At 41.7% G+C, this 22,723-nt stretch overlaps 1 protein-coding gene across 2 annotated transcripts in view; it reads left to right on the plus strand.

Moving 5' to 3' along the window:
- The window catches only part of ephx2 (epoxide hydrolase 2, cytoplasmic), a 130,800-nt gene that overhangs the window by 23,284 nt on the left and 84,793 nt on the right, over positions 1-22,723 (plus strand). For both annotated transcript variants that reach the window (XM_051925408.1, XM_051925409.1), the window contains exon 3: positions 148-307. In XM_051925408.1, coding sequence (XP_051781368.1) covers positions 148-307 — 160 coding nt within the window. The remainder of the gene's footprint in view (positions 1-147; positions 308-22,723) is intronic.

Genomic DNA, 22,723 nt, shown 5'->3' on the forward strand with positions numbered 1-22,723 from the left:
ACTCTTGAACTGGCGTCCTGTCCAGTCTGATGTTCAGATATCTCCAGGCCTTTCATCCTGGTAGTGGTCCATCTTTTCTTCCATTCTTTAGTGGCCCTGCTGTCCTTCCTGATTCTAGTTTTGTGTGTTTCTTTGTCCTTTTTTTAGTTTCTCTCTGAATTTGAACAAGAATGTAAAGATTATGCCAGCAACTCCAAGGTCAGCCTGCCAGCTAACTTCTCAATCCAACACCTGTTTGAAGAAATTGCTGCTTCCTTCAGGATCAACGAGCCGATGCTGAACGCCTCGATAAAACTGCACAATAACGGTGAGTGGCGGAAAGGCTGATTTGGGGTGGAGGTCGAGGATAAAGGCTTTTAGCTTTACAGGAATAATTGCAGCCCTCTGTTGTCCCGACAGAATCCCAGGATGAGCCGCAGAGCCGCGGAGTTCACAGCCTAAGGAGCTTAGCGCCGATTAAAAAAAAAAAAAGAGAAAGAACGAGAAAAAGCGTTTAAGAAAATCCGTCAAATGGAGTTTGAAGTCGCGCTTTGTTCTCCTGTGCAGCAGCGAGATTAAGGCGGTGAACTTGAAGATTACTTAAGTCGAGCTCCACAGCGCCCCCTCCTGGTGACAGCAGGGTGGCACAGCCTTAGCTTGTCTGGTGTTTTCACTTTAAAGGGCTGCTTGGGCACAAGTTAGAAACTGTGGTATGGTGGCAGCCGGGGTTGGCATTGCAGAAGGGGGGTGCACCAGACTTTCATGGCGATTACAGATAACGCCCCCCCATTGTTTTCAATTCATGACTAATGTATAATGGATTGAGAAAGCCTTCAGAGCCTTTCCGTTTCCGTATAGTACATTGTGTTGCAGACTTCATTTGAAATGGAGAAGTGTGACATTTTGCTCAGTAACCCATCGTGACAAAGTGACAAACGTGAAGAATGTTTTGCAAATATAATCAAAATCAAAAACTGAAATCTCTTAGAAATATTCTGGCCATTTGCTACGCCTCTCCAGATTGGGGTTCACTTTAGTTCTCCTTGAGATGTGGAGCCCACTTGTGGTAAATTGAAGAGACCGCACACCATGTAGAGAGGCACATGTCTCCTCGTGTAGAGAAGGTCCTCACATTTCACACACTGCATGTCAGGACAAACACCAGGCCCTGAAGATCAAGGAACTCTCTGGAGACCCTCAAATTATGGTGAGGCAGGGAAGGGGGCAAGGGGATCAAACCGTTTGTGAAGACTGGAAAGTTCCCAGGACCACAAAGGTCTCAAGATGTGTGAAATGGAAGACGTTTGGCAGCTCCAGGTCAGTAGAGTTGGCTGTTTGGCCAAACGGAGTAACTGGGCAAGGGGGCTTTAGTCAGGGAGGTGAGCAAGAACACAAATGGTGACTCTAACAGAGCTCCAGACGTCCTCTGCTGAGATAGAGGAACCTGTCAAAGGGACAACCAGGTGTTTATAGTAAGAGGGACAGGATGGAAGGATGGAAGGATGAGGAGAGAGATGTCCGGGCCAGACGAGACAGAAATGGAAAGCTGTGGGCAGAACTGTTGAAGACGAGGAGGTGCTCATCACCTGCCTAAAACCAACCCTACGGTGAAGCCTGGTGGTGGCAGTGTCACACTATGGGGACAAAGACACTGCTCACAACTGAGGGAGGTCTTTGAAGAAAAACCTGCCCCAGAGTGAACACCAGCTCAGACTGGTTCACTTCTTAGTATAACCAGGACCCAAAGCGTTGTGATGGATGGCTGTGGTCCGAGGCTGACATACTGGAAATATTGTGGGAGCAGACATGCACAGGACACTGCCTTCCCCCAGAGTGCTAGAAGGCAGCACACTCACCAAACAAGCGGTAGCTATGGCTCCACGGAATCCCGCAGGGCTTCTTGGGAGTTGGAGTTTGGGACAGCCATGTTGGTTTCCATGGGGGTTGCCAGGGGGAGCTGCAGAGCCCTAAAATGGGTTTTCAACACACCTGGGAGGGATTCAGGTCTGATGAACGAGCCACCTAGAACACTCCAAGGAGCAGCTTAAAAGGAGCCACCTCGTTTCATTCAGGACGACCCAGAGTCAGGCGGAAGAGGATGACAGTTGCCAGAGGAGGAGTGGAGGCAGAATAACAAAGAGGAAGGAAGGAAGAGAAGGAAGGAAGGAAATGGACTGTGATCCATTGTACCTTTTTAGCTTGGGAACTGTGCAGTATTCTGGGGAGCAAGAAAAAGCATTTCCCACATGAATAAATGTGTATTGTGTGGCAAACCTGTGTCGGCATCTGGATGGCTGGAGCGCCCTCTGGTGGCCACAGTGTACAGCCAAGACGACCGTGGAGTGGCTTCAGGACAAGTCTGGACAATTCTTGAGTGGCCCGGCCAAAGCCTACATGACATCTGGAGAGACCTGAAGGTGGCAGTTTACCAACACCTCCCATCTAATCTAATGGAGCCTGTGAGGATCTACCAGGAAGAATGGGACACACCGATCAATCCCGGTGTGCAAAGCTTGTAGAGACTAACCCAAGAAGATGTAAAGATGGAATTGCTGCCAAAGAGGGCTTCTATAAAAGTATTCAATTCAATTCGGAAAACTCCTATAAATGAGACATTTCAGTTTTTGATTTTAATACATTTGCAGACTTTTCTGTAAACAGGTTGTAACTTTGCAATTAGGTTAGGGTTAGGGTTTGTAGAGATTTATGTCCCAATGCATTCCAATGCGTTGGAACACAGACTGTGGATGTACAGTAATAACTTACTTTATCTCCGTACCTAACCACTTATTACTAAGAATAAAAACAGCTTTAAGAAATACCTAAAAACATCCCAGATAATTGCCTAAAAATTTCCTTAAAAACAAATTTTTTATATATAAATTATAAATAACTGTTCAAAATTTGCATAAAAGATATACTCAAATTTGCATAATTAAGACAGTTGAAATTAAATTTCTTATTAAAAGTCTATATGAGATCTAAAAAGGGTATGCACACGCATCATGGCTGCCACGCGTTCCCAGCATTCATTTGACGCGTCCTCTGAGCAGGTCCTCAGAAATGAACGCCATGTGTGCTCGAGTGGCAGTGCCAGCAAAAACTCCAGGGATTGTTTCTGCCTCTTTCCTGATGCTTGCTGGAATGGGCGCATCCCTGGATTGATGGATGTAATCATTAAACATCCTTTTCAGAGATATTGTGGCAAGTTGTCCTTGGAATTTCACAGCCCCAGGAATACACTCGGCCTTGACGCGGTTCACACACTCACAAATTGAAACACATAAAACAGCTGCTCAGAAAATCAATGAAAAGACGCAGATTAAACAACTAATGAAGTGAACAATAGGGATAATAGCAAATGTCGTGCATGCAAATCCCCACCCAAATTACTCCGCCGGTGATAAATGTTTAAGAAAGATTGACAAACCGGTAAACACTCACGATACAGTCCAGTGTGCCACGGTGATGATGCTGATCAACTGCAGCCTTCTCTTTGAATATTATGAAAGTTTTAACCTACGAAGATCCAGATGTTGTTTGAAGATTTGAAGGGATGGTGGGCGCTCCACTAATGAAGACGCATCTAAGATGAAATCACACGAACAAGCTGGCAGAGGACAAGAACAAAAATCCAGAAAAAGGAAAAAAAAAACTGTAATCCGATTGAAGGTGAAGCATTGAAACAAATAAATATAAACCATCACGACTCCTTCCAAAAGAAGCGCCTCATCATGTGTCTACCCAGCAACCCTTGCGCAAATCCGATCTTGCCCAATGGCGTCACACCTCCCGGTGCTGCTGGGAATTGCAGTCTGATTAAGTGGCACGGCTATACTGTTAATTTCAGGGAATAACAGAAGTGGAAGGCAAACATTATTACAGCAAGCAGAGCCGGACTGACGTTTATAATCAGCGGGAGCTTTCTGGGTGGCCTGCTGCCTGGCATGGCCTAGCCTGGCATTCAGAGCAACTAGTGAAATAAAGTAACGGTGAAATTATATAATGTTATTATACTGGTAAACGAGCAGGCGTTATGGCTCTGTAGTGAGCACAAATCCTTTCGTTTTAACGTCAGAGGGTCTCTTTTCTGGTTTTTTGTTTTTGTTCAAGTCAGGTTTTGACTTCACGTGCGTCTCGCGCTCTGACAGTTAAACAGGAGCGCCATGATGAGAGGTGCGTATGTCTGGTGCTTTTATGAAGATCGTTTAAAAATTTATAATACACTTTGAATTATATTTGGATGTTGTATGGGTTAGGGTATTTGTTACTGTGTACTTATTTGGTTTTATTTTTGGTTCAGCTTTTAAGGAAGTGTAGCGTATGGTCGCATTTTTAAAGTTTTTTTGTTAATTTTTCCCTCAGAGTGACTGAATATCCATCCATCCATCCATTATCCAACCTACTATATCCTGACACAGGCTCACAGGGGTCTGCTGGAGACAATCCCAGCCAACACAGGGCGCAAGGCAGGAAACAAACCCTGGGCAAGGTGCCAGCCCACCACAGGGCACACACACACACACAGACCAAGCACACACTAGGGACAATTTAGAATCGCCAATGCACCTAACCTGCATGTCTTTGGACTGTGGGAAGAAACTGGAGCACCAGGAGGAAACTCACGCCGACACGGGGAGAACATGCAAACTGCACGCAGGGAAGACCCGGGAAGCGGGTCTCCTAACTGCAAGGCAGTAGCGCTACCCACTGCGCCACCGTGCCGCCCATGACTGAGTAGGCTACACGAAATGTTTTATTTTATTTTTTTTATGAATGAAACACGTATGTGAGTGGATTGCTTTGTGTTTTTAAATGTACCCGTTGTTCTTTATTTCATGATAAGTTTGTTCTGCGGTGGGTTGGCACCCTGCCCAGGATTGGTTCCTGCCTTGTGCCCTGTGTTGGCTGGGATTGGCTCCAGCAGCCCCCGTGACCCTGTGTTCGGATTCAGCGGGTTGGATAATGGATGGATGGATAAGTTTGTTCATGAACGTGTCTGGTTTTTAGTTTATTTTAATATTTTAAAAGCGCGTCTCTCACTCTCTGACAGTCAAACTTTAGCGCTATGAGTGACTGAATACGATACACGAAATGGTCCGGCACTGACTGCAAGTGAATATATATATATATGTTTGCAGCTGGAGATCCACAAAGGGAGAAAAATGAATCACGTATCATAAAGTAGTTTTTATTCCTGAGCTTTCAACTCCTGCCATCAGAGGATAATGCTTAGACTTACAATAATCAAAGGCAATATATAGCAAAAAATTACGTGGGGCTGGCTAAGTCAGTGTGATCAGGAGGGGGGGTATTGGGTGTACAGTTTATTTATTATGAACATGTTCTTAAGTTTGCATATGCTGGATTTATGTCCAAGTGTCTGTTGATGGTGTTCTCATTTGATATATATATATATTGTCACACACGTGCACATGGGAGGCAGCTAAAGAGCTTGAGTAAGGGCAATTCCGAGTCATACCGGGATGTGGCAGAGTGCACTGACTCTTTTTCTCCCTTTCCTGTAGACCATTCACAGGAGATCCCACCTGGCCCTCTTGACGTCACTTCCGGGATCAAGCCTATGGCTGAAGACCTTCATGATCCTGACCCCTTTGATCTCAGTTCCTGTCTTCCCCTTTAAAAGCCACCACCTTTTCCGTGTTCCCTCAGTTCTGTTTTGGACTCGGTTGTGTGCACATCACTGCTGTATTCACTTAAAACGACTTTTGCAGCCAGAAAACCAATTATACGGGTGGCTGCCCCAAACCTTTCTATGACTCTCTCTGAGTCGAGTTTGCGACAATATATATATATGTGTGGCATTCTTTACACACACAGGTAAAGCGCATATTTGGCTAAGAATGAACATTACATTTATAGCAGTGAGAAAGACCGAGAGCAGAGAGAGCACATTTGCTCCTCACCCTCCACGTGTTTGTTGTTGCAATTCCATATTTCATACTCATTCAATACAAAGGAAAGTACTGAGTGGTGGACAAAAAAAAACGGATTTCAATTTGAAATATTTAGTTGTTTTTAAATTCTTTTAATTTTGATGCTTTCATCAATTTTAACACAGACACTTCAACAAAAGAATATTTTATTTAATGTCAAAAATTAGTTTTTAAACATTGGATTGTTTTTTTTCTTAGTGTGATCCCATTTTGTATAGAATGGAAAACCATTTATGGTCGTTACCTTTATTTGTAAATGAAGTCCATGCGCCTATCCTTCTCCATCAATTTCTTTTAAAATTCCTCCTTACTTTCCTTTAGTTTTAAAAATCTTAATCTTCCATTTTGGCAGTCAGTCATAACAAAAAATAAAAATAAGTGGCGCACTGCAGTGCTCTTGACTTTCTGATGTCTCTAACTTATCGGCACCTCTGCGTAGAAGAACAGCAGCAACGAGCACCTGTTGGGCTCACATGCGCCCCCTGCAGGACATCACGGTACTGTCTGCCTCACCTTGTGCCTTTTCACTGCGGCTTTATGTCCGATCAGCAAGACTAAATATGTCAGACACATTCATTAAAGATATTAGCCAGACTGTGGAAAGTCAGGGTGTGTAATAAACATGTCTGCAAACCTTATATTGGCGACATAGAGAGAGACAGTGACAGACATGCGCCAATTGCACACAGTATGGAAGTATGCAGTTGCGTTTCTCCGCTGTATTTGAACAGGAAAATGCGCCAATTCAGCGATTTTGACTATAGAAGTGATCAAAGTTATTGGAATCATACAGAAAACAAATTTATAGCACAGACCAGTGGACACATTTATTTTATGTTACCGTTCTTAATTTTTTACTTTTCACAAATCCCCTGACCACACGTCCCTGCTGTGTTGTTTGCTTCTTGTTCCTCGTTGTGATGTCGTTTATAACACAAGTTGTTAATCAAGCTGGGTTCAATATTGGAGTTTCCTGCATGTTGTCATCAATATCTTGTGACGATGTTTTGGCAAAACAATGTTGGCAACACTGAAAAAACTTTATGGGCAGCCTGTTAAAACCGGGACATTGTCAAATGACTGCATTTCTTGGGATTGCAGCATGGTGACAGCATGCACTGTTTAATCAGTACAGCAAACTGTCTTAATTCAGTTACCGCCTTGACTTAAATATCCTTTTATACGGAAGCCCCAGAGTGTCACTGAAATTAAAACACATTCTTAAAGTCCCCACATCAGTGAAATAGTCAGGCTATGTATTATCGTAATATTTCCCTCTTCTTCCCCTTTACCTGTTTTCCCTCAAGGGTAAGTGTACTCGTCAAGTTCGTTATCGGCTTGGCCTACTGCTGCACTTTAAGATGAACACACACATACATAGATATATACAGACACACAGACCCTCACCACAACAGTGCCCCATGAGTGACACACACAGCTGGTTAACCTTTAGCACTTTAAACCACACAAGTACCTTAGGAATAACACAGCCTGTCACTCTCTCAGCACTTCAAGAGACTTCCTTATTATCGGCACAAACAACATACGATGTTTTAATGATATCTCAGACCTAAATATTACTTTTGGTCTACAAGAATACATTTAAACGTACAAAGACTCAGCACTCTTGACTATCGGCCATTTATCAGCCAAGAATACCTTACTATACGTCATGTTCCCTACTATTGAGTGGCGCTCTCACCCTCAGCCTTAACAAACCTCACAGCACAAAGCGTATGGCAAATCTCTGCTGCACCAGGTGCTCAAAGAAATCCAACTTATTACTTCAATCACTCTATAGACATGAAGACAAGGCATAGAAAGTTAAAAGCAGGATGGTATTTATTACAGTCAATCAATCAGTCAGCCATCATCCAACCTAACACAGGAATAATAATAATAATAATACCACTGGAACAAAGAATAATAGAAAATAGGACTGATAGAAAAGTCTGGATAAAATAGTCTTAAAAAAAGCTTACAAAAAAGTTACAGATGACAAGGATGAATGTCCCAGGAGGTGTTCGAGCTAGCAATCAATGTTCATAAAAATGCTGTTAACTGACAATCTGGATGAAAACTGTTCATACATGTCTTTGTTTTCTTTTCTGATGTTGCTCTGCCATCATCGCTGTTTCTCTTACTTTGACGTTGCTTTCAAATGAGGCAAATTTTATTATAAAGTTTAATGCAGTGGTTTCACAACATATGATTGTTGCATGCACCTGATTGGCTGGCTGTTAATAGATAGATGAATTTTGTTCAAACTCTTTAATCTATCTTTTCCCAGACTGTAAACCAAATTGTTGTCCCAGATGTCCATACATAAAGTAATCAATAGCTTGAAGTATCAGCTCAGTCTTCCTTTCCCAGGCTGTAAAACCATTTTAGCACTAAGCAATTCTGCACCCATCTAAAAACATCACCCTGAACTGCCACTTCTTTTAATTTGATGCCCACCCTCTCATGTGGCACCTTATCAAATGCTTTCTGAAAGTCCACATCAGTAATCTCATCTGCTCCACTGATCGTATCCTTTTGTTTCCTCCTCATAGAATTCCAGCCTGTTAGTAAAACACGACCCCCCTCTTCTGAACCCATGCTGACAGTTCAGAAACTCCTGTCCTTGCCAGGTGTTGCTCAATCTTATCTTTAATAATTCCTTCCATTAATTTTCCTGTAATGCCTGTTAAGCTTACTGGCCTTTAGTTGCTTGGATCTGCCCTGTCATCCTTTTTATATAATGGGATGATATTTACATTTTCAGAATCTTTCGAGTGCGCAGTGACTTCCTAAAAATATGTGTCAACGGTTTATATCTGTACTCAATGGCCTCCTTAAGAACTCGAGGATAAATATTATCTGGTCCTGGTGATTTGTTTGATTACAGCTTATTTAATCTCAGCAGCTCTTCTCTCTTTACAATTTCCAAATCCCTCAGTACCCCCTTAGTAGTCCCTGTTACCACTCTGAGGTTATCCACTTGCTCACTTGTGAACACCTCAGAAAAATGTAAGTTTAGGGCATCCGCTATTTCACTGTCTGTATCTTTCAATTCCCCTTTACTATTTCTGATGCACTTGACCTCCTCCTTGACTGTTCTTTTACTACTAAAATACTGAAAGAATCTCTTAGGGTCGTCTTTTGCTTTATCTGCTATATTCCTCTCCAACTGTCTTTTAGCCTCTCTGATATCCTTTTTAATGGTTGCCCTCATGTTCTCATACGCTCTATGATTCACTTTGCACTCATTAGTCTTATACATCTTATTCGTCTGTTTTTTCCTTTGCAACTTCTTTTTTAAATTTTTATTAATTCACCATGGGTTTTTTTTAGTTTCCTATTAATTCCAAATTTAGGTCTGTATCTGTCCTGCATTACATGTAAAACATTTTTAAACCTGTTCCACTGCTCCTCCACTGTCTCCACACTTATAAGCTTATCCCAGTGTATCCTACTTAGACTTTGTCGCATCTGCTCAAAATTAGCCCTACCAAAGTTCAGTTTAACAATTTTAGTCTTTGCATCTGCACTCTTACAAAATACTGAGAATTGTATTATATTATGGTCATGTGACCCTACTGGTCCAATCACCTCGAGACTCTCAATTCTATCCTGATTATTATGAAACACTAAATCCAGACAGGCTTCACCCCGTGTTGGTGCTTTAACATGCTGTGTTAACAAACAGTCATTGACTACTTCTAAAAACTGCTGCTCTTGTGCTCCTCCATCTGCAAGGTTATCCCAGTTAATATTTGGATAATTAAAGTCCCCCATGACTATAATATCTCTGTGTAAACTTGCCTTATTGATATTACTAAAAAGATGTGTGTTGAAATTACTGTCTGAATTGGGTGGTCTATAACACACTCCTAAAATAAGACCTCTTTCCCTAATATTTTCCAGGTGAAGCCAGATGTCCTCACTAAGATGGGGCTCATCATCCAACTGAAAAGGACTTACATTTAAATTCTGTTTGGCATAAACAACAACCTCACCTCCTTTTCTGTTCTGTCTATCCTTCCTAAAAAATGTGTATCCCTCTATGTTACACTCATCGCTATCTTTGTTATTTAGCCAGGTTTCCGTTATGCTGTAATATCATAATTATGCTCTGCTACATATAACTCCAGCTCACTTACTTCTAGCATTAAGGCAAGCTATTTTTAATGTGTTACTCCTTCTACATTTAAATGTTTGCTTAGAATTTACATTACTATGCATTTTTATTTCTACACCATTGTTTGTTCCTCCATGTATTGATCTAAACCTGGCCTGTCCTAAACTCCCTGCCCCGCCAATCCTCGACTAGCCTACACATACGCCTCCCCAATACATTGGTGCCCCTCCAGTTCAGATGTAACCCGTCACGGTGGAACAGGCCCCATCTGTTCCAAAAGGAGTCCCAATGCCCCATAAACCTGTACCCTTCTACCCTGCACCAAGATTTGAGCCATGCGTTAAGCCTTCTAATCTCCTCAGTCTTACCTGGACTGGCGCGTGGCACAGGCAGAACTTCAGAGAAGACTACCTTGTCAGTTCTGCTCCTCAGCTTGGCACCTAACTCCTTGAATTTGGATTGCAGAACTGACAGACTACCCTTATGTATGTCATTTGTTCCAACATTGACAATGACAACTGGATCCACCACTGTTCTGGCCAAGAGCCTATCCACCCCTCCATGGAGGTCCCCCACCTGTGCTCCCAGAAGGCAACACACCGTACAAGACTCTCTCTCTCTGTAGCTGACCTGCGCTTCAATCCCCCTAATGATTGAGTCCCCAACTATGCACTACCTCTCTCTTTTTGGGAACTGGTCTTGAGGTGGCCTGTTGGGGCTCCTCATCCTTGCCTACAACCTCAGAATTATCAGAGACACCGTCCAGCTCCACAAGGACATGATAACGGTTTGACACTTCTAATTTTGGGGTTGATGCCCCCAGACAGTGTGCACCCTTTACCTTATGCCTTGTGACCGTGACACACCTATTTCTACCTCTCTGGTCTGGAATCTCCTCCTGTGCCACCTTGGGGGTGAACACTATCTCTCTAAAGGACACCTGGGCCAAGTCCGCCAATTCTCTATTACAACGCAGGTCAGTTCAGCGACCCTGAGCTCGAGGTGCTGGATCAGCTGGCATCTCTTGCAGATGTAGCCCTCATAGACAAATGGCTCTTCCAAACCATCATCTAAAAAGTCCAACATCCAACAGGACTCCTCATTATTTAAATTTGATGTGGGATTAGTAAAACTCCCTTAACTTTTTCTTAAAATTAAGTTTCTTCTTCATTCGGCTGCTCCTGTGAATTTCCCATTGGGATTAATAAAGTATCTATCTATCTATCTATCTATCTATCTATCTATCTATCTATCTATCTATCTATCTATCTATCTATCTATCTATCTATCTATCTATCCTTAACTTAAATGGTAACACTAAGATCCATCCATCCATTTTCCAACCCGCTGAATCCAAACACAGGGTCACGGGGGTCTGCTGGAGCCAATCCCAGCCAACACAGGGCGCAAGGCAGGAACCAATCCCGGGCAGGGTGTAACACTAAGATCTGCTACAGATATTTTACACCTTCTGTCCTCTTACGCTCCTGTACTGTTCTCCCTCTCAGCTGCCTGCTGTTTGTCTTTCTGTGATGTTAATTTTATTTTTCTCTGTTTCTTCTCCTAACTTTCCGCTCCTCTTACTTACAGGTGCTGGTCATAAAATTAGAATATCATGACAAAGTTGATTTATTTCAGTAATTCCATTCAAAAAGTGAAACTTGTATATTAGATTCATTCATTACACAGTGTTCAGTGGATTTAGAACAGCAGGTTATTATCCCGGCACCAGAATTTTGAAGAAGTTGTAAGCGATGGATGCATTTTTGTGGAAATCCAGATAGAATAGCGTTGCTGTAATCTATACGTGAGGTGACTCAGGCATTAACCAATACTTCAGTATTATGCTGGGTAAGAACAGAGAGAAGTCTAGAAATGTTTCGGAGATGGAAGAAGGCAGTCTGAGAAATGGTACATGGGAAGAAAAAGAGAGAGTACTGTCAAGAATAACGCCCAGGCTCTTATCTTGGGAAGAAATGTTATATATGTTCACATAGTGAACCACGTAGTTTGCTTTCTTTGTCATGATTTTGATTCATGGTATTCAGAACATTTTCACTTGTATGAGCTGTCAGCCTCACCCACAGGCTTGTCTGCTCACCTGCTCTCTAATCTCAACGATACAGTCACCTTCTCTGCATACACAATTGAACGTTTGCTGCTGTTGATTCCAAAAAGATTAATACCAGTCAAGCAAGATTAGGAACCTTAAATAGTAAGTAATGCAACTTTTGTTTGGTCTTTTCTAATGTGGTCAGTGTACAGGTGCTGGTCATAAAATTAGAATATCATGACAAAGTTGATTTATTTCAGTAATTCCATTCAAAAAGTGAAACTTGTATATTAGATTCATTCATTACACACAGACTCATGTATTTCAAATGTTTATTTCTTTTAATGTTGATGATTATAACTGACAACTAATGAAAGTCCCAAATTCAGTATCTCGGATAATTAGAATATCAATTAAGACCAATGCAAAAAAAGGATTTTTAGAAATGTTGGCCAACTGAAAGGTATGAACATGAAAAGTATGAGCATGTACAGCACTCAATATTTAGTTGGGGCTCCTTTGGCCTGGATTACTGCAGCAATGCGGCGTGGCATGGAGTCGATCAGTCTGTGGCACTGCTCAGGTGTTATGAGAGCCCATGTTGCTCTGATAGTGGCCTTCAGCTCTTCTGAATTGTTGGGTCTGGCGTATTGCATCTTCCTCTTCACAATACCCCATAGATTTTCTATGGGGTTAAGGTCAGGCGAGTTTGCTGGCCAATCAAGAACAGGGATACCATGGTCCTTAAACCAGGTACTGGTAGCTTTGGCACTGTGTGCAGGTGCCAGGTCCTGTTGGAAAATGAAATCTGCATCTCCATAAAGTTCGTCAGCAGCAGGAAGCATGAAGTGCTCTAAAACTTCCTGGTAGACGGCTATGTTGACCTTGGACCTCAGAAAACACAATGGACCAACACCAGCAGATGACATGGCACCCCAAACCATCACTGACTGTGGAAACTTTACATTGGACCTCACACAACGTGGATTCTGTGCCTCTCCTCGCTTCCTCCAGACTCTGGGACCTTGATTTCCAAAGGAAATGCAAAATTTACTTTCATCAGAGAACATAACTGTGGACCACTCAGCAGCAGTCCAAAGGCGAGACGCTTCTGACGCTGTCTCTTGTTCAAGAGTGGCTGGACACAAGGAATGTGACAGCTGAAACCCATGTCTTGCATACGTCTGTGTGTGGTGGTTCTTGAAGCACTGACTCCAGCTGCAGTCCACTCTTTGTGAATCTCCCCCACATTTTTGAATGGCTTTTGTTTCACAATCCTCTCCAGGGTGTGGTTATCCCTATTGCTTGTCCACTTTTTTCTACCACATCTTGTCCTTCCCTTCGCCTCTCTATTAATGTGCTCTGTGAACAGCCAGCCTCTTTAGCAATGACCTTTTGTGTCTTGCCCTCCTTGTGCGAGGTGTCAATGGTCGTCTTTTGGACAACTGTCAAGTCAGCAGTCTTCCCCATGATTGTGTAGCCTGCAGAACTCGACTGAGAGACCATTTAAAGGCTTTTGCAGGTGTTTGGAGTTAATTAGCTGATTAGAGTGTGGCACCAGGTGTCTTCAATATTGAACCTTTTCACAATATTCTAATTTTCCGAGATACTGAATTTGGGACTTTCATTAGTTGTCAGTTATAATCATCAACATTAAAAGAAATAAACATTTGAAATACATCAGTCTGTGTGTAATGAATGAATCTAATATACAAGTTTCACTTTTTGAATGGAATTACTGAAATAAATCAACTTTGTCATGATATTCTAATTTTATGACCAGCACCTGTATAAGTTCTCCACTCGCACTGTTTATATTAATGAACCCTTACCCTGTGGCCCACTTAACTGCTCTACCTTTGGACCGCTAAGGACTGTTTAATCTAAAATAAACAAATCAATCAAACTTTACACCCTTATCTGCTCCTACAGCCCCTTGTACCTGATCGAAGTCTTAACGCCGGCCGGCCTCTGACCTGCGCACTGCTTTGAAGCCCTTTTCACTGCGGCTTTATGTCCACTCAGCAAGACTAAATATGTCAGTCTGTGTGTAATCCACAATCCACTGAACACATCACACCGATTCTCTCCCAACTTCACTGGCTCCCTATTAACTACCGATTACAATACTAAATACCACTCTTAACATTTAAAGCTCTCCACACTCTCACTGATCTCCTCCAGACTTGCGCTCATCTCGCTCACTCAGATCCTCATCCTCAGCTCGACTTTCTGTACCGCACATCAGACTCAGTGCTATGGGAGCTCGAGTGTCTCTCATTGTGCTCCTCAACTCAGGAATTCTCTTCCCTCTCATATCCGTCAGCTCGATTCAATAACACATTTTAAAACTGCCCTCAAAACTTATCTTTTCAAGCTGGTATACCAATTGTGAATTCTACACTGTTACTGCCTGTCATATTTGTTTGTTTACTAATTATTGCTTTGTGATTTATCACTTTCTTATTTTTATTTTATTAATTGTTGTTTAACTTTATTGAAAAGTGACCTTGAGTGATAAGAAAGGCACCTATTAAATAAATGTATTATTATTATTACTATTATCATTATAATGTACATCTCAACAATTTTGGTAAATTTTGGTAGTCCCCCATTAAATCCAGCAGATACAAACATTCCACAGGAGTAGTCTGTGCCATCAGTTGTCACCATTCTGGTACTGTAGACTGTGTCACTATCTGTTTCATCTCCTACATGTATCTGAGCTATCTGGGGTAGTGATGACACCAAAACCAAGTCAACTCTTGATGTGTAATGGCCGACCTCCGAGACCTGTGGCCTGGATAAATTAATGAGGTTGAATCTAAATATCAAGCCATACCTCTAACAAATAAACTTTCCCCCCCAATCGACGGTGTAAATATAAGCACAAAAGAAAAGCAGATATGTAAAAATAGATGATTAATTGTATTAAATGAAATAACAACAAAAAATGCAAAATATATTGAAAAAATATATATAAATATCCCTCCACCACAGCAACAATGTGACACCACCATATATAAATACAACAAACCCTCCCTTGCCCCTGTAACATATAACAGACAACGAACAACAACAATGAATGAGATACGGAAATGAATGGTCATGAACTTGAGTCCGAGTATACAATTGTCCTGAATGCAGATGACTGGTTAACAGATATGTGGAGTGTTTGTATTTTCCCGGTAAATGGAGCAACCTCACCGTGATTCCTCGGTGCGTGGTGGATGATGATCCGACCCCGGGGTCTCTGGTGATGAGGGATGGAAGTCAGTCCGGCGAAATGAAAAAAAACTGATGCAAATACACGATGTGGAATACAGCAGGTACAGATGGTTCGTAGTCGTGAAAAAAAATGGTCTCCTTCTTTCTCCTCTCCCCTCCTCATTTCCTCCTGATTGCTTAAACAGTCCTGTGCCGGATATAATTGATTGATAGTTAACAGGTGTTTTCCAATTTGAGGCTGTGGTTTCTTTCCATCATCCGTCCCTCTTTTTACGGGGACGACATTCACTGACACACACATATACAGCAAACGGGACAATGGAAACAAAACACACACTAACACTGACGACACTATCACTACTATGTAGCCCTGCTACACATGTGTTTTTCTTTGGCTTGAAAAATGACGGTGCATGAAGATGATATCTCATCATGGTTTGATGTCTAACTGCAAGTGTCTTCAAAATTGTGCACATCTTGTACAGCTCTTTTACAAAAGGGATGCTTAGCCTCAAATCTCATGGTCCAAACATGCACAAGTGGTCCAAAGCACTTGATTAGATCTGGATAGTGCTCCAAATGGTGATGTTTAGGAAGCAGCCTACAGTTAGGGAAGGCCTCTTGCAATGCCTGTCTATGGTCACTGATTTTGCATCAAAAGTAATCTAACATTTCATCGGTGAACGATGGGCACAATGCCAGTTCCACCACCTTCTTCAGATCCTTCAAAACTGCCCATATAGCACACCTTCTGGCACAGCACAACCTACAAACAGTGGAAGCAGTCTTAGTAGAGTGGCATTTTCATGTCCATTACCTCCCATTTTTCTTCGACAGAGAAATGTTTTGGGAATTGGATGAGGTTTGTTCAGTGTGCTGGTATGGGAAGGATATAATCTTTTGGTTTAAATACTCTAAAGTGAAGTACTTCAACTGGATAATCTTTTTTATACAAAAAGAAAGTTAAAATGGATCAATTCCCTCCAAAAGATCAAGTAGTACATCCGGAGGAAACCCTGTGATAGGATGGAAGTACTGTAACGACTCACGCAGGACACATTTTCCTTTCACACCCAAATGGCTTCCTAATCTGTCATTCTGTAACACAGTCTGTACATGAAGGTCATGACTGTCCCTGTTTCGTGCAGTAAACTGACCTTCTCACTGCTGTGTCTTGAAACTGTTCACTTGCGGCCATACAAAACCTGCAAACATATTCTGATCTGAATGACTGTAGAAATCCACCTAAACCATGGGCAGCTAGATTGTCAGCACAAACACATAATATGGTGCCCTTTATATTTTGACCAAGAGATTCAATAAAGACACCATCCTCTTCCAAAGTGCGAATATCGCGGACCGATGGTGCAAGTGCTGCTGAGTAACCCATACTTCTGAAGGTCTAACACTTTTACTAGCAAAGCTAGTTGTGTAGTGTGCAATGCTGACCTGTATTTTGGGGGCAAATTGGCTAGGACCCAGTATATTGCACAAAGTTTGTGAATTTTACGAGATGTCCCAAGAGGGTTAGCAATTTCAAGATCATCAGTATAAAGCTGAAGGGAAAAGCTGAACTCTTCTTTTGAAAGTAAGACGTTGTCACAAAAATATGAGCCATCTTGGTATGTCTTATAATGGTTAAGGTCGGTGTTATGTTCTCTGATCTTGCTGAGAATGTCTGTTTTTTTTAAACAAGTCCTGAAGTATTGGAAGAACTGGAACATACATTATTGTATGACCAGGTTTCTCTAGCTGATACTCAACTGGCCTTACAAATGGGTATCTATTCTCAATAATTGTTCTCCTTCGTTTAGAAGACGACAGCTTTGCACCTTCTAAAGTAGAACTAAGTATAATGCTTGAATCCATAACTGCTTCGACTACTTCATTCAGAGTGGATTCTGTAACATTATGACCCTACCTCAGCAAAATGTCATTAACTGATGACTTTATCAAGGGCTCGGACAATGAAAAAAATTGATTCAAGTGGTCGACTATTTCTTGGGTACCTATGTCTGAGACATGAAGTACAGTGATCCCTCGCTATATCGCGCTTCGCCTTTCGTGGCTTCACTCTATCGCGGATTTTATATGCAAGCATATTTAAATATATATCGTGGATTTTTTGCTGGTTCACGGATTTCTGCGGACAATGGGTCTTCTAATTTCTGGTACATGCTTCCTCAGTTGGTTTGCCCAGTTGATTTCATACAAGGGACGCTATTGGCAGATGGCTGAGATGCTACCCAACTTACTTTTCTCTGTCTCTCTTGTGCTGACTTTCTCTGATCCTGACGTAGGGGGATTGAGCAGGGGGGCTGTTCACACACCTAGACGATACGGACGCTCGTCTAAAAATGCTGAAAGATTATCTTCACTTTGCTCTCTTCTGGGCAGCTGCTTTGTGAAGCGACATGCTGCACGGTGCTTCGCATACTTAAAAGCTCGAAGGGCACGTATTGATTTTTGATTGTTTGCTTTTATCTGTCTCTCTCTCTCTCTCTCTCTTTCTCTCTCCCTGCTCCTGACAGAGGGGGTGTGAGCTGCCGCCTTCAACTGCTTTGTGCCGCGGTGCTTCGCATACGTAAAAGCCAAACAGCCCTATTGATTTGTTTTCTTTTCTCTCTGTCTCTCTGACATTCTCTGCTCCTGACGCGCACTCCTTTGAAGAGGAAGATATGTTTGCATTCTTTTAATTGTGAGACGGAACTGTCATCTCTGTCTTGTCATGGAGCACAGTTTAAACTTTTGAAAAAGAGACAAATGTTTGTTTGCAGTGTTTGAATAACGTTCCTGTCTCTCTACAACCTCCTGTGTTTCTGTGCAAATCTGTGACCCAAGCATGACAATCTAAAAATAACCATATAAACGTATGGTTTCTACTTCACGGATTTTCACCTTTCGCGGGGGGTTCTGGAACGCAACCCCCGCGATGGAGGAGGGATTACTGTATAGACTGCATCTTTAAAAATAAAGAAGCTAAATTAAGCTTCAGTTAATTTCTTGGTTTGTCATAATTATCATCCTGTTTGTCATAATCATTCTGTATTTCTGTGCTCTGGGAAGACAAGTCCTTCTCCAAAGCACTTGACTCTTCAATGCTGATGATGCCACTGCAGAAATCTGATGCAAGGTTATGTTGATGTACTCTACTCTAATGAGAATTCAATGAAGAGTACACATTTGTATTATAGTTACAGTCCCTGTATGGACATACCCCTGTTTCATGGTTTTTTAAATGTCTTTTGTAGTGACAGAGTAATGCAGATTCAGAAAAAGATTGCTGAAATGTGCACAATTTGTGAATTTCCCCTTGGGATTAATAAAGTATCTATCTATCTATCTATCTATCTATCTATCTATCTATCTATCTATCTATCTATCTATCTATCTATCTATCTATCTATCTATCTATCTATCTATCTATCTATCTATCTATCTATCTATCTATCTAAGGACAGCTGAATACTGCACGCTCATTGTGTGTGTAACTGCTGGTTTAATGATATCTTGACAAATGAGTTTTCAAAGCATTTAGTGTCTGAAATGTGCACATGCAATTATCATACAGCATGGCAGTGGGCTAAACTCTTGAAAAATGACTGTGCTCCAGTCTATAATGTTTAAATAATTGGGTTCTGGAGCTCAAAACATCTGAACACAATTTACAGCCCCAAGCCATTCTAGATACCACAGCCTGAAAACATATTAAAAAAGATTATTTTTGAGTATGATATTAATAATTGACAAAATTAAACAAAGAGTTTGAAATGTACAGTTACTATTAAAATGTATCAATGTAATCAAATTATCAAACCTGTTCACGGAAGCACTGGCAGCTCTGTGACTCAGCTGAACACAAGTTGATTCTGTTTTAATGATTTTAAAACAGTTTTAAATGGAATTAAATTTTTATGTCTCTCGGCTGGCCTGGGAACGCCTCGGGATTCCCCCGGAAGAGCTAGAAGAAGTGGCTGGGGAGAGGGAAGTCTGGGCATCTCTGCTCAAGCTGCTGCCTCCGCGATCCGACCTCGGATAAGCGGAAGAGGATGGATGGATAAAACAGTTTTTGCAATGTTTTCAACTGCACCTCACTGAAATACATAAAATATTGAAATTTCCTCAGTAAAGCATTCAATCCATACCTTTAAATGCCATTACTGCTGTAATAGCCACACCTTCATTTCAGATCTTAAAAATACATAAACGGTTAGCAGGATCCACTTCAGTTCGTATCGGAACTTCTCAAAATGCACGTTCCACTTCCAACAAGTATTTAGAAAAAGTAGAAAATAAAGAAGAAAATCAACAAGCTTTCGCGCTTTCAAGAACGACACCACACCACCTCGCCACTAACATCTAATGCATGTCATTAAGAAGTACCCTTCGAAAGTCACAGCGTGTTGCTGGTAGTAAACCACTTGTCGATAACCATAAAGAAACTTTGAACTACTAGTTGCATGAGCGTTATAACGTGACTTACGTGATACCGTTAAAATGAGCAGAGTAAATTAGCGGAGTTTGTTGGCTGCTCATCCACACTTCCTCAGTTTGTCATTTTTCTACCACAGAAATAACACGGAGCTATTGCAACGACAAGGTCGTCGAATAAAGACACATAAATTCAGTTTTACACACTGGACTCATACATATCAACAAACTAACAAGACTATGGTTATTTTTTAGTTTAGATTATATATTATTATGATAAATGCTTACTCAGCGTTTTCCCGTCTTCCTTTCCCGCGTCACAGTGGTGGAGGCGCATAGAACAGACGTAAAAATGCAGAGACTTTAAAGTCATAACTCGAGAATTCACAGTGACAGTGACTTTTATAATTCTGAGTATTAGGTACTTAATCCAATACTAAGTTGCACATCATCAAATAAATTAAGTTTACAAAACTCAAAATTATATTGCCAGTTAGAACAGCATTACATTTTTAAGTTAGTGGAACTTTTAAAAAAGATTTAAGTTTATACAACTTAAGAGAATTAACTTATTTGGACTGCAGGGTTTACAGTGTGGGTTGAATTCATCCGACCCTCGACTTTAACAAGGACCCCAGTCCCTGAACTAGCCACACAGCCCACAGATTGATGGAACCTCCACCAAATTTGACAGTAGGTAGCAGGTGTTCTTCTTGGAATGTGGTGTTCTTCCGCCATGCAAAGCGCTTTTTGTTCTGACCAAATAACTCCATTTTTGTCTCATCAGTCCAAAGCACTTTGTTCCAAAATGAATCTGGCTTGTCTAAATGAGCATTGGCATACAACAAGCGACTCTGGTTGTGGTGTGAGTGCAGAAAGGGCTTCTTTCTCATCACCCTGCCATACAGATGCGCTGAATTGTAGAACGATGTACAGATACACCATCTGCAGCCAGATGTTCTTGCAGGTCTTTGGAGGTGATCTGTGGGTTGTCTGTCGCCATTCTCACAATCCTGCTCATATGCCGCTCCTGTATTTTTCTTGGCCTGCCAGACCTGCTGGTTTAACAGCAACTGTGCCTGTGGCCTTCCATTTCCTGATTCCATTCCTTACAGTTGAAACTGACAGTTTAAACCTCTGAGATGGCTTTTTGTAGCCTTCTCCTAAACCAGGAGACTCAACAATCTTTGTTTTCAGATCTTTGGAGAGTTGAGTTGAGTTGAGTTGAGTTGATCCCATGCTGTCACTCTTCAGAGGAGAGTCAAAGGGAAGGAAGCACAACTTGTAATTGACCACCTTAAATCCCTTTATGTCTCATGATTGGACACACCTGTCTATGAAGTTCAAGGCTTAACAAGTTCATCAACCAATCAGCATTGAGCAGTGACAGGCATTCAAATCAGCACAATGACAAGGGGACCCACATTTGTGCACAGCCAGTTTTTCACATTTGATTTAATTTCATACAACTAAATACTGCGTCACTAAAAATCTTTGTTCGTAAAACACCGCAGTACTCAGATGTTACCAGGAAATGAAAAACATAGCACTGTTATCTTTTTGTTGAAAGGAGAGTCAATTATTATGCAGGCTGAGAGGGGTTCCCAAACTTTTTCCTATGACTGTGTGTATGTTGTGACTTGCTGAGTGGTTTTGTAGATAGGGGTCCCAGTGCACTGCTTTGCCCTCGTGGGCTATAATGCTTTTAAGACGGCTCTGGATCCCCCATGAGATTTTGAGCGGCTCGATCAATTAACATGAGGTAGAGAAGCAGCTTTCTTTCCAGTTTTACTAGCAGAGGAGCTTGGTAGACTGGTGACAGTTCATAACCAGCTTTTCACAAACCAGCAGTACTGGTGATAACAGCGTTAATATCACAAAATGTCTACGGACCGGGACTGGCAGCACTGCCGTCAATCATTGGGAGTGATGGCGGTGCCCTGGTTTTCATAAAGCTGAAACAGTGTGCTAATGGAAAGGCTTTTGCGCTCCTGCGCTCAGCTGGACTTTAGTATGGACTTTTTACACTGAGTGCATTGAGTCTTTACACAGACCACAACACAAAACAAGCTGTGCATGGAACACAAAACACAAAGAAGAAGATTTTTGCGTTTCCACCCCGAATATTGTAAGTTGAGGAGTCTTTAGAGACTCCTATAGATGTTTCTAGTAGGATTGACTACTGCAATGCGGTGTTCACTGGATATTCAAACTGTTCTTCATACAGCCTCCAGTTAATACAAAAAGCTGCTGCAAGAATTATTACAAGAACAAGAAAATATGAACACATAACTCCAGTTCTTAAATCCTTACACTGGCTCCCGGTTAAGTTTAGGGCAGATTTCAAAATCCTCCTTTTAACATATAAAGCATTAAATGGCCGAGGTCCGGCTTACTTGTCTGAACTTATCATGACTTACAAACCTGAGCGCACATTAAGATCTCAAGATGCCGGTCTGCTTATGATTCCAAGGATTAATAAAATAACAGTGGGAGGTCGAGCTTTTAGTTACAGGGCCCCTAAACTGTGGAATGGTCTGCCTGCTACTATAAGAGATGCCCCTTCACTCTCAGGCTGAAGACTCACGACTTCAGTTTAGCACACCCTGACTAGAGCTGCTGATTAACTGTACAGACTTCATCTCTGTTGTTAGTCATTAGCACTAAAACATAAGTAACATGATAGTTAGAATTTGTTACTAACCCTCACCAGTTCTGTTTCTGTTCTCGGTACTCAAATGTGCCACTTGGTGCCACTGCCCATCTGCCAAGTTATTTTGCCTGCCTAAGGTCAAGTCATCCCTGATGGAAGATGGCAGGAATCGTAGGGTAGAGGGGTCCTTTCATCTGATTGGCTGGCAAAGCAATGACTCAGCTGTGGAATGGCCAATGGGGGAGGCAGCTTGATGGCCGAGGTCTCCAGGACTCTAAACAAATCCAAATCCTATTATG

This window comes from Erpetoichthys calabaricus, chromosome 3 (genome assembly GCF_900747795.2).
Source record: "Erpetoichthys calabaricus chromosome 3, fErpCal1.3, whole genome shotgun sequence".
In the NCBI taxonomy this organism is placed as follows: domain Eukaryota; kingdom Metazoa; phylum Chordata; class Cladistia; order Polypteriformes; family Polypteridae; genus Erpetoichthys; species Erpetoichthys calabaricus.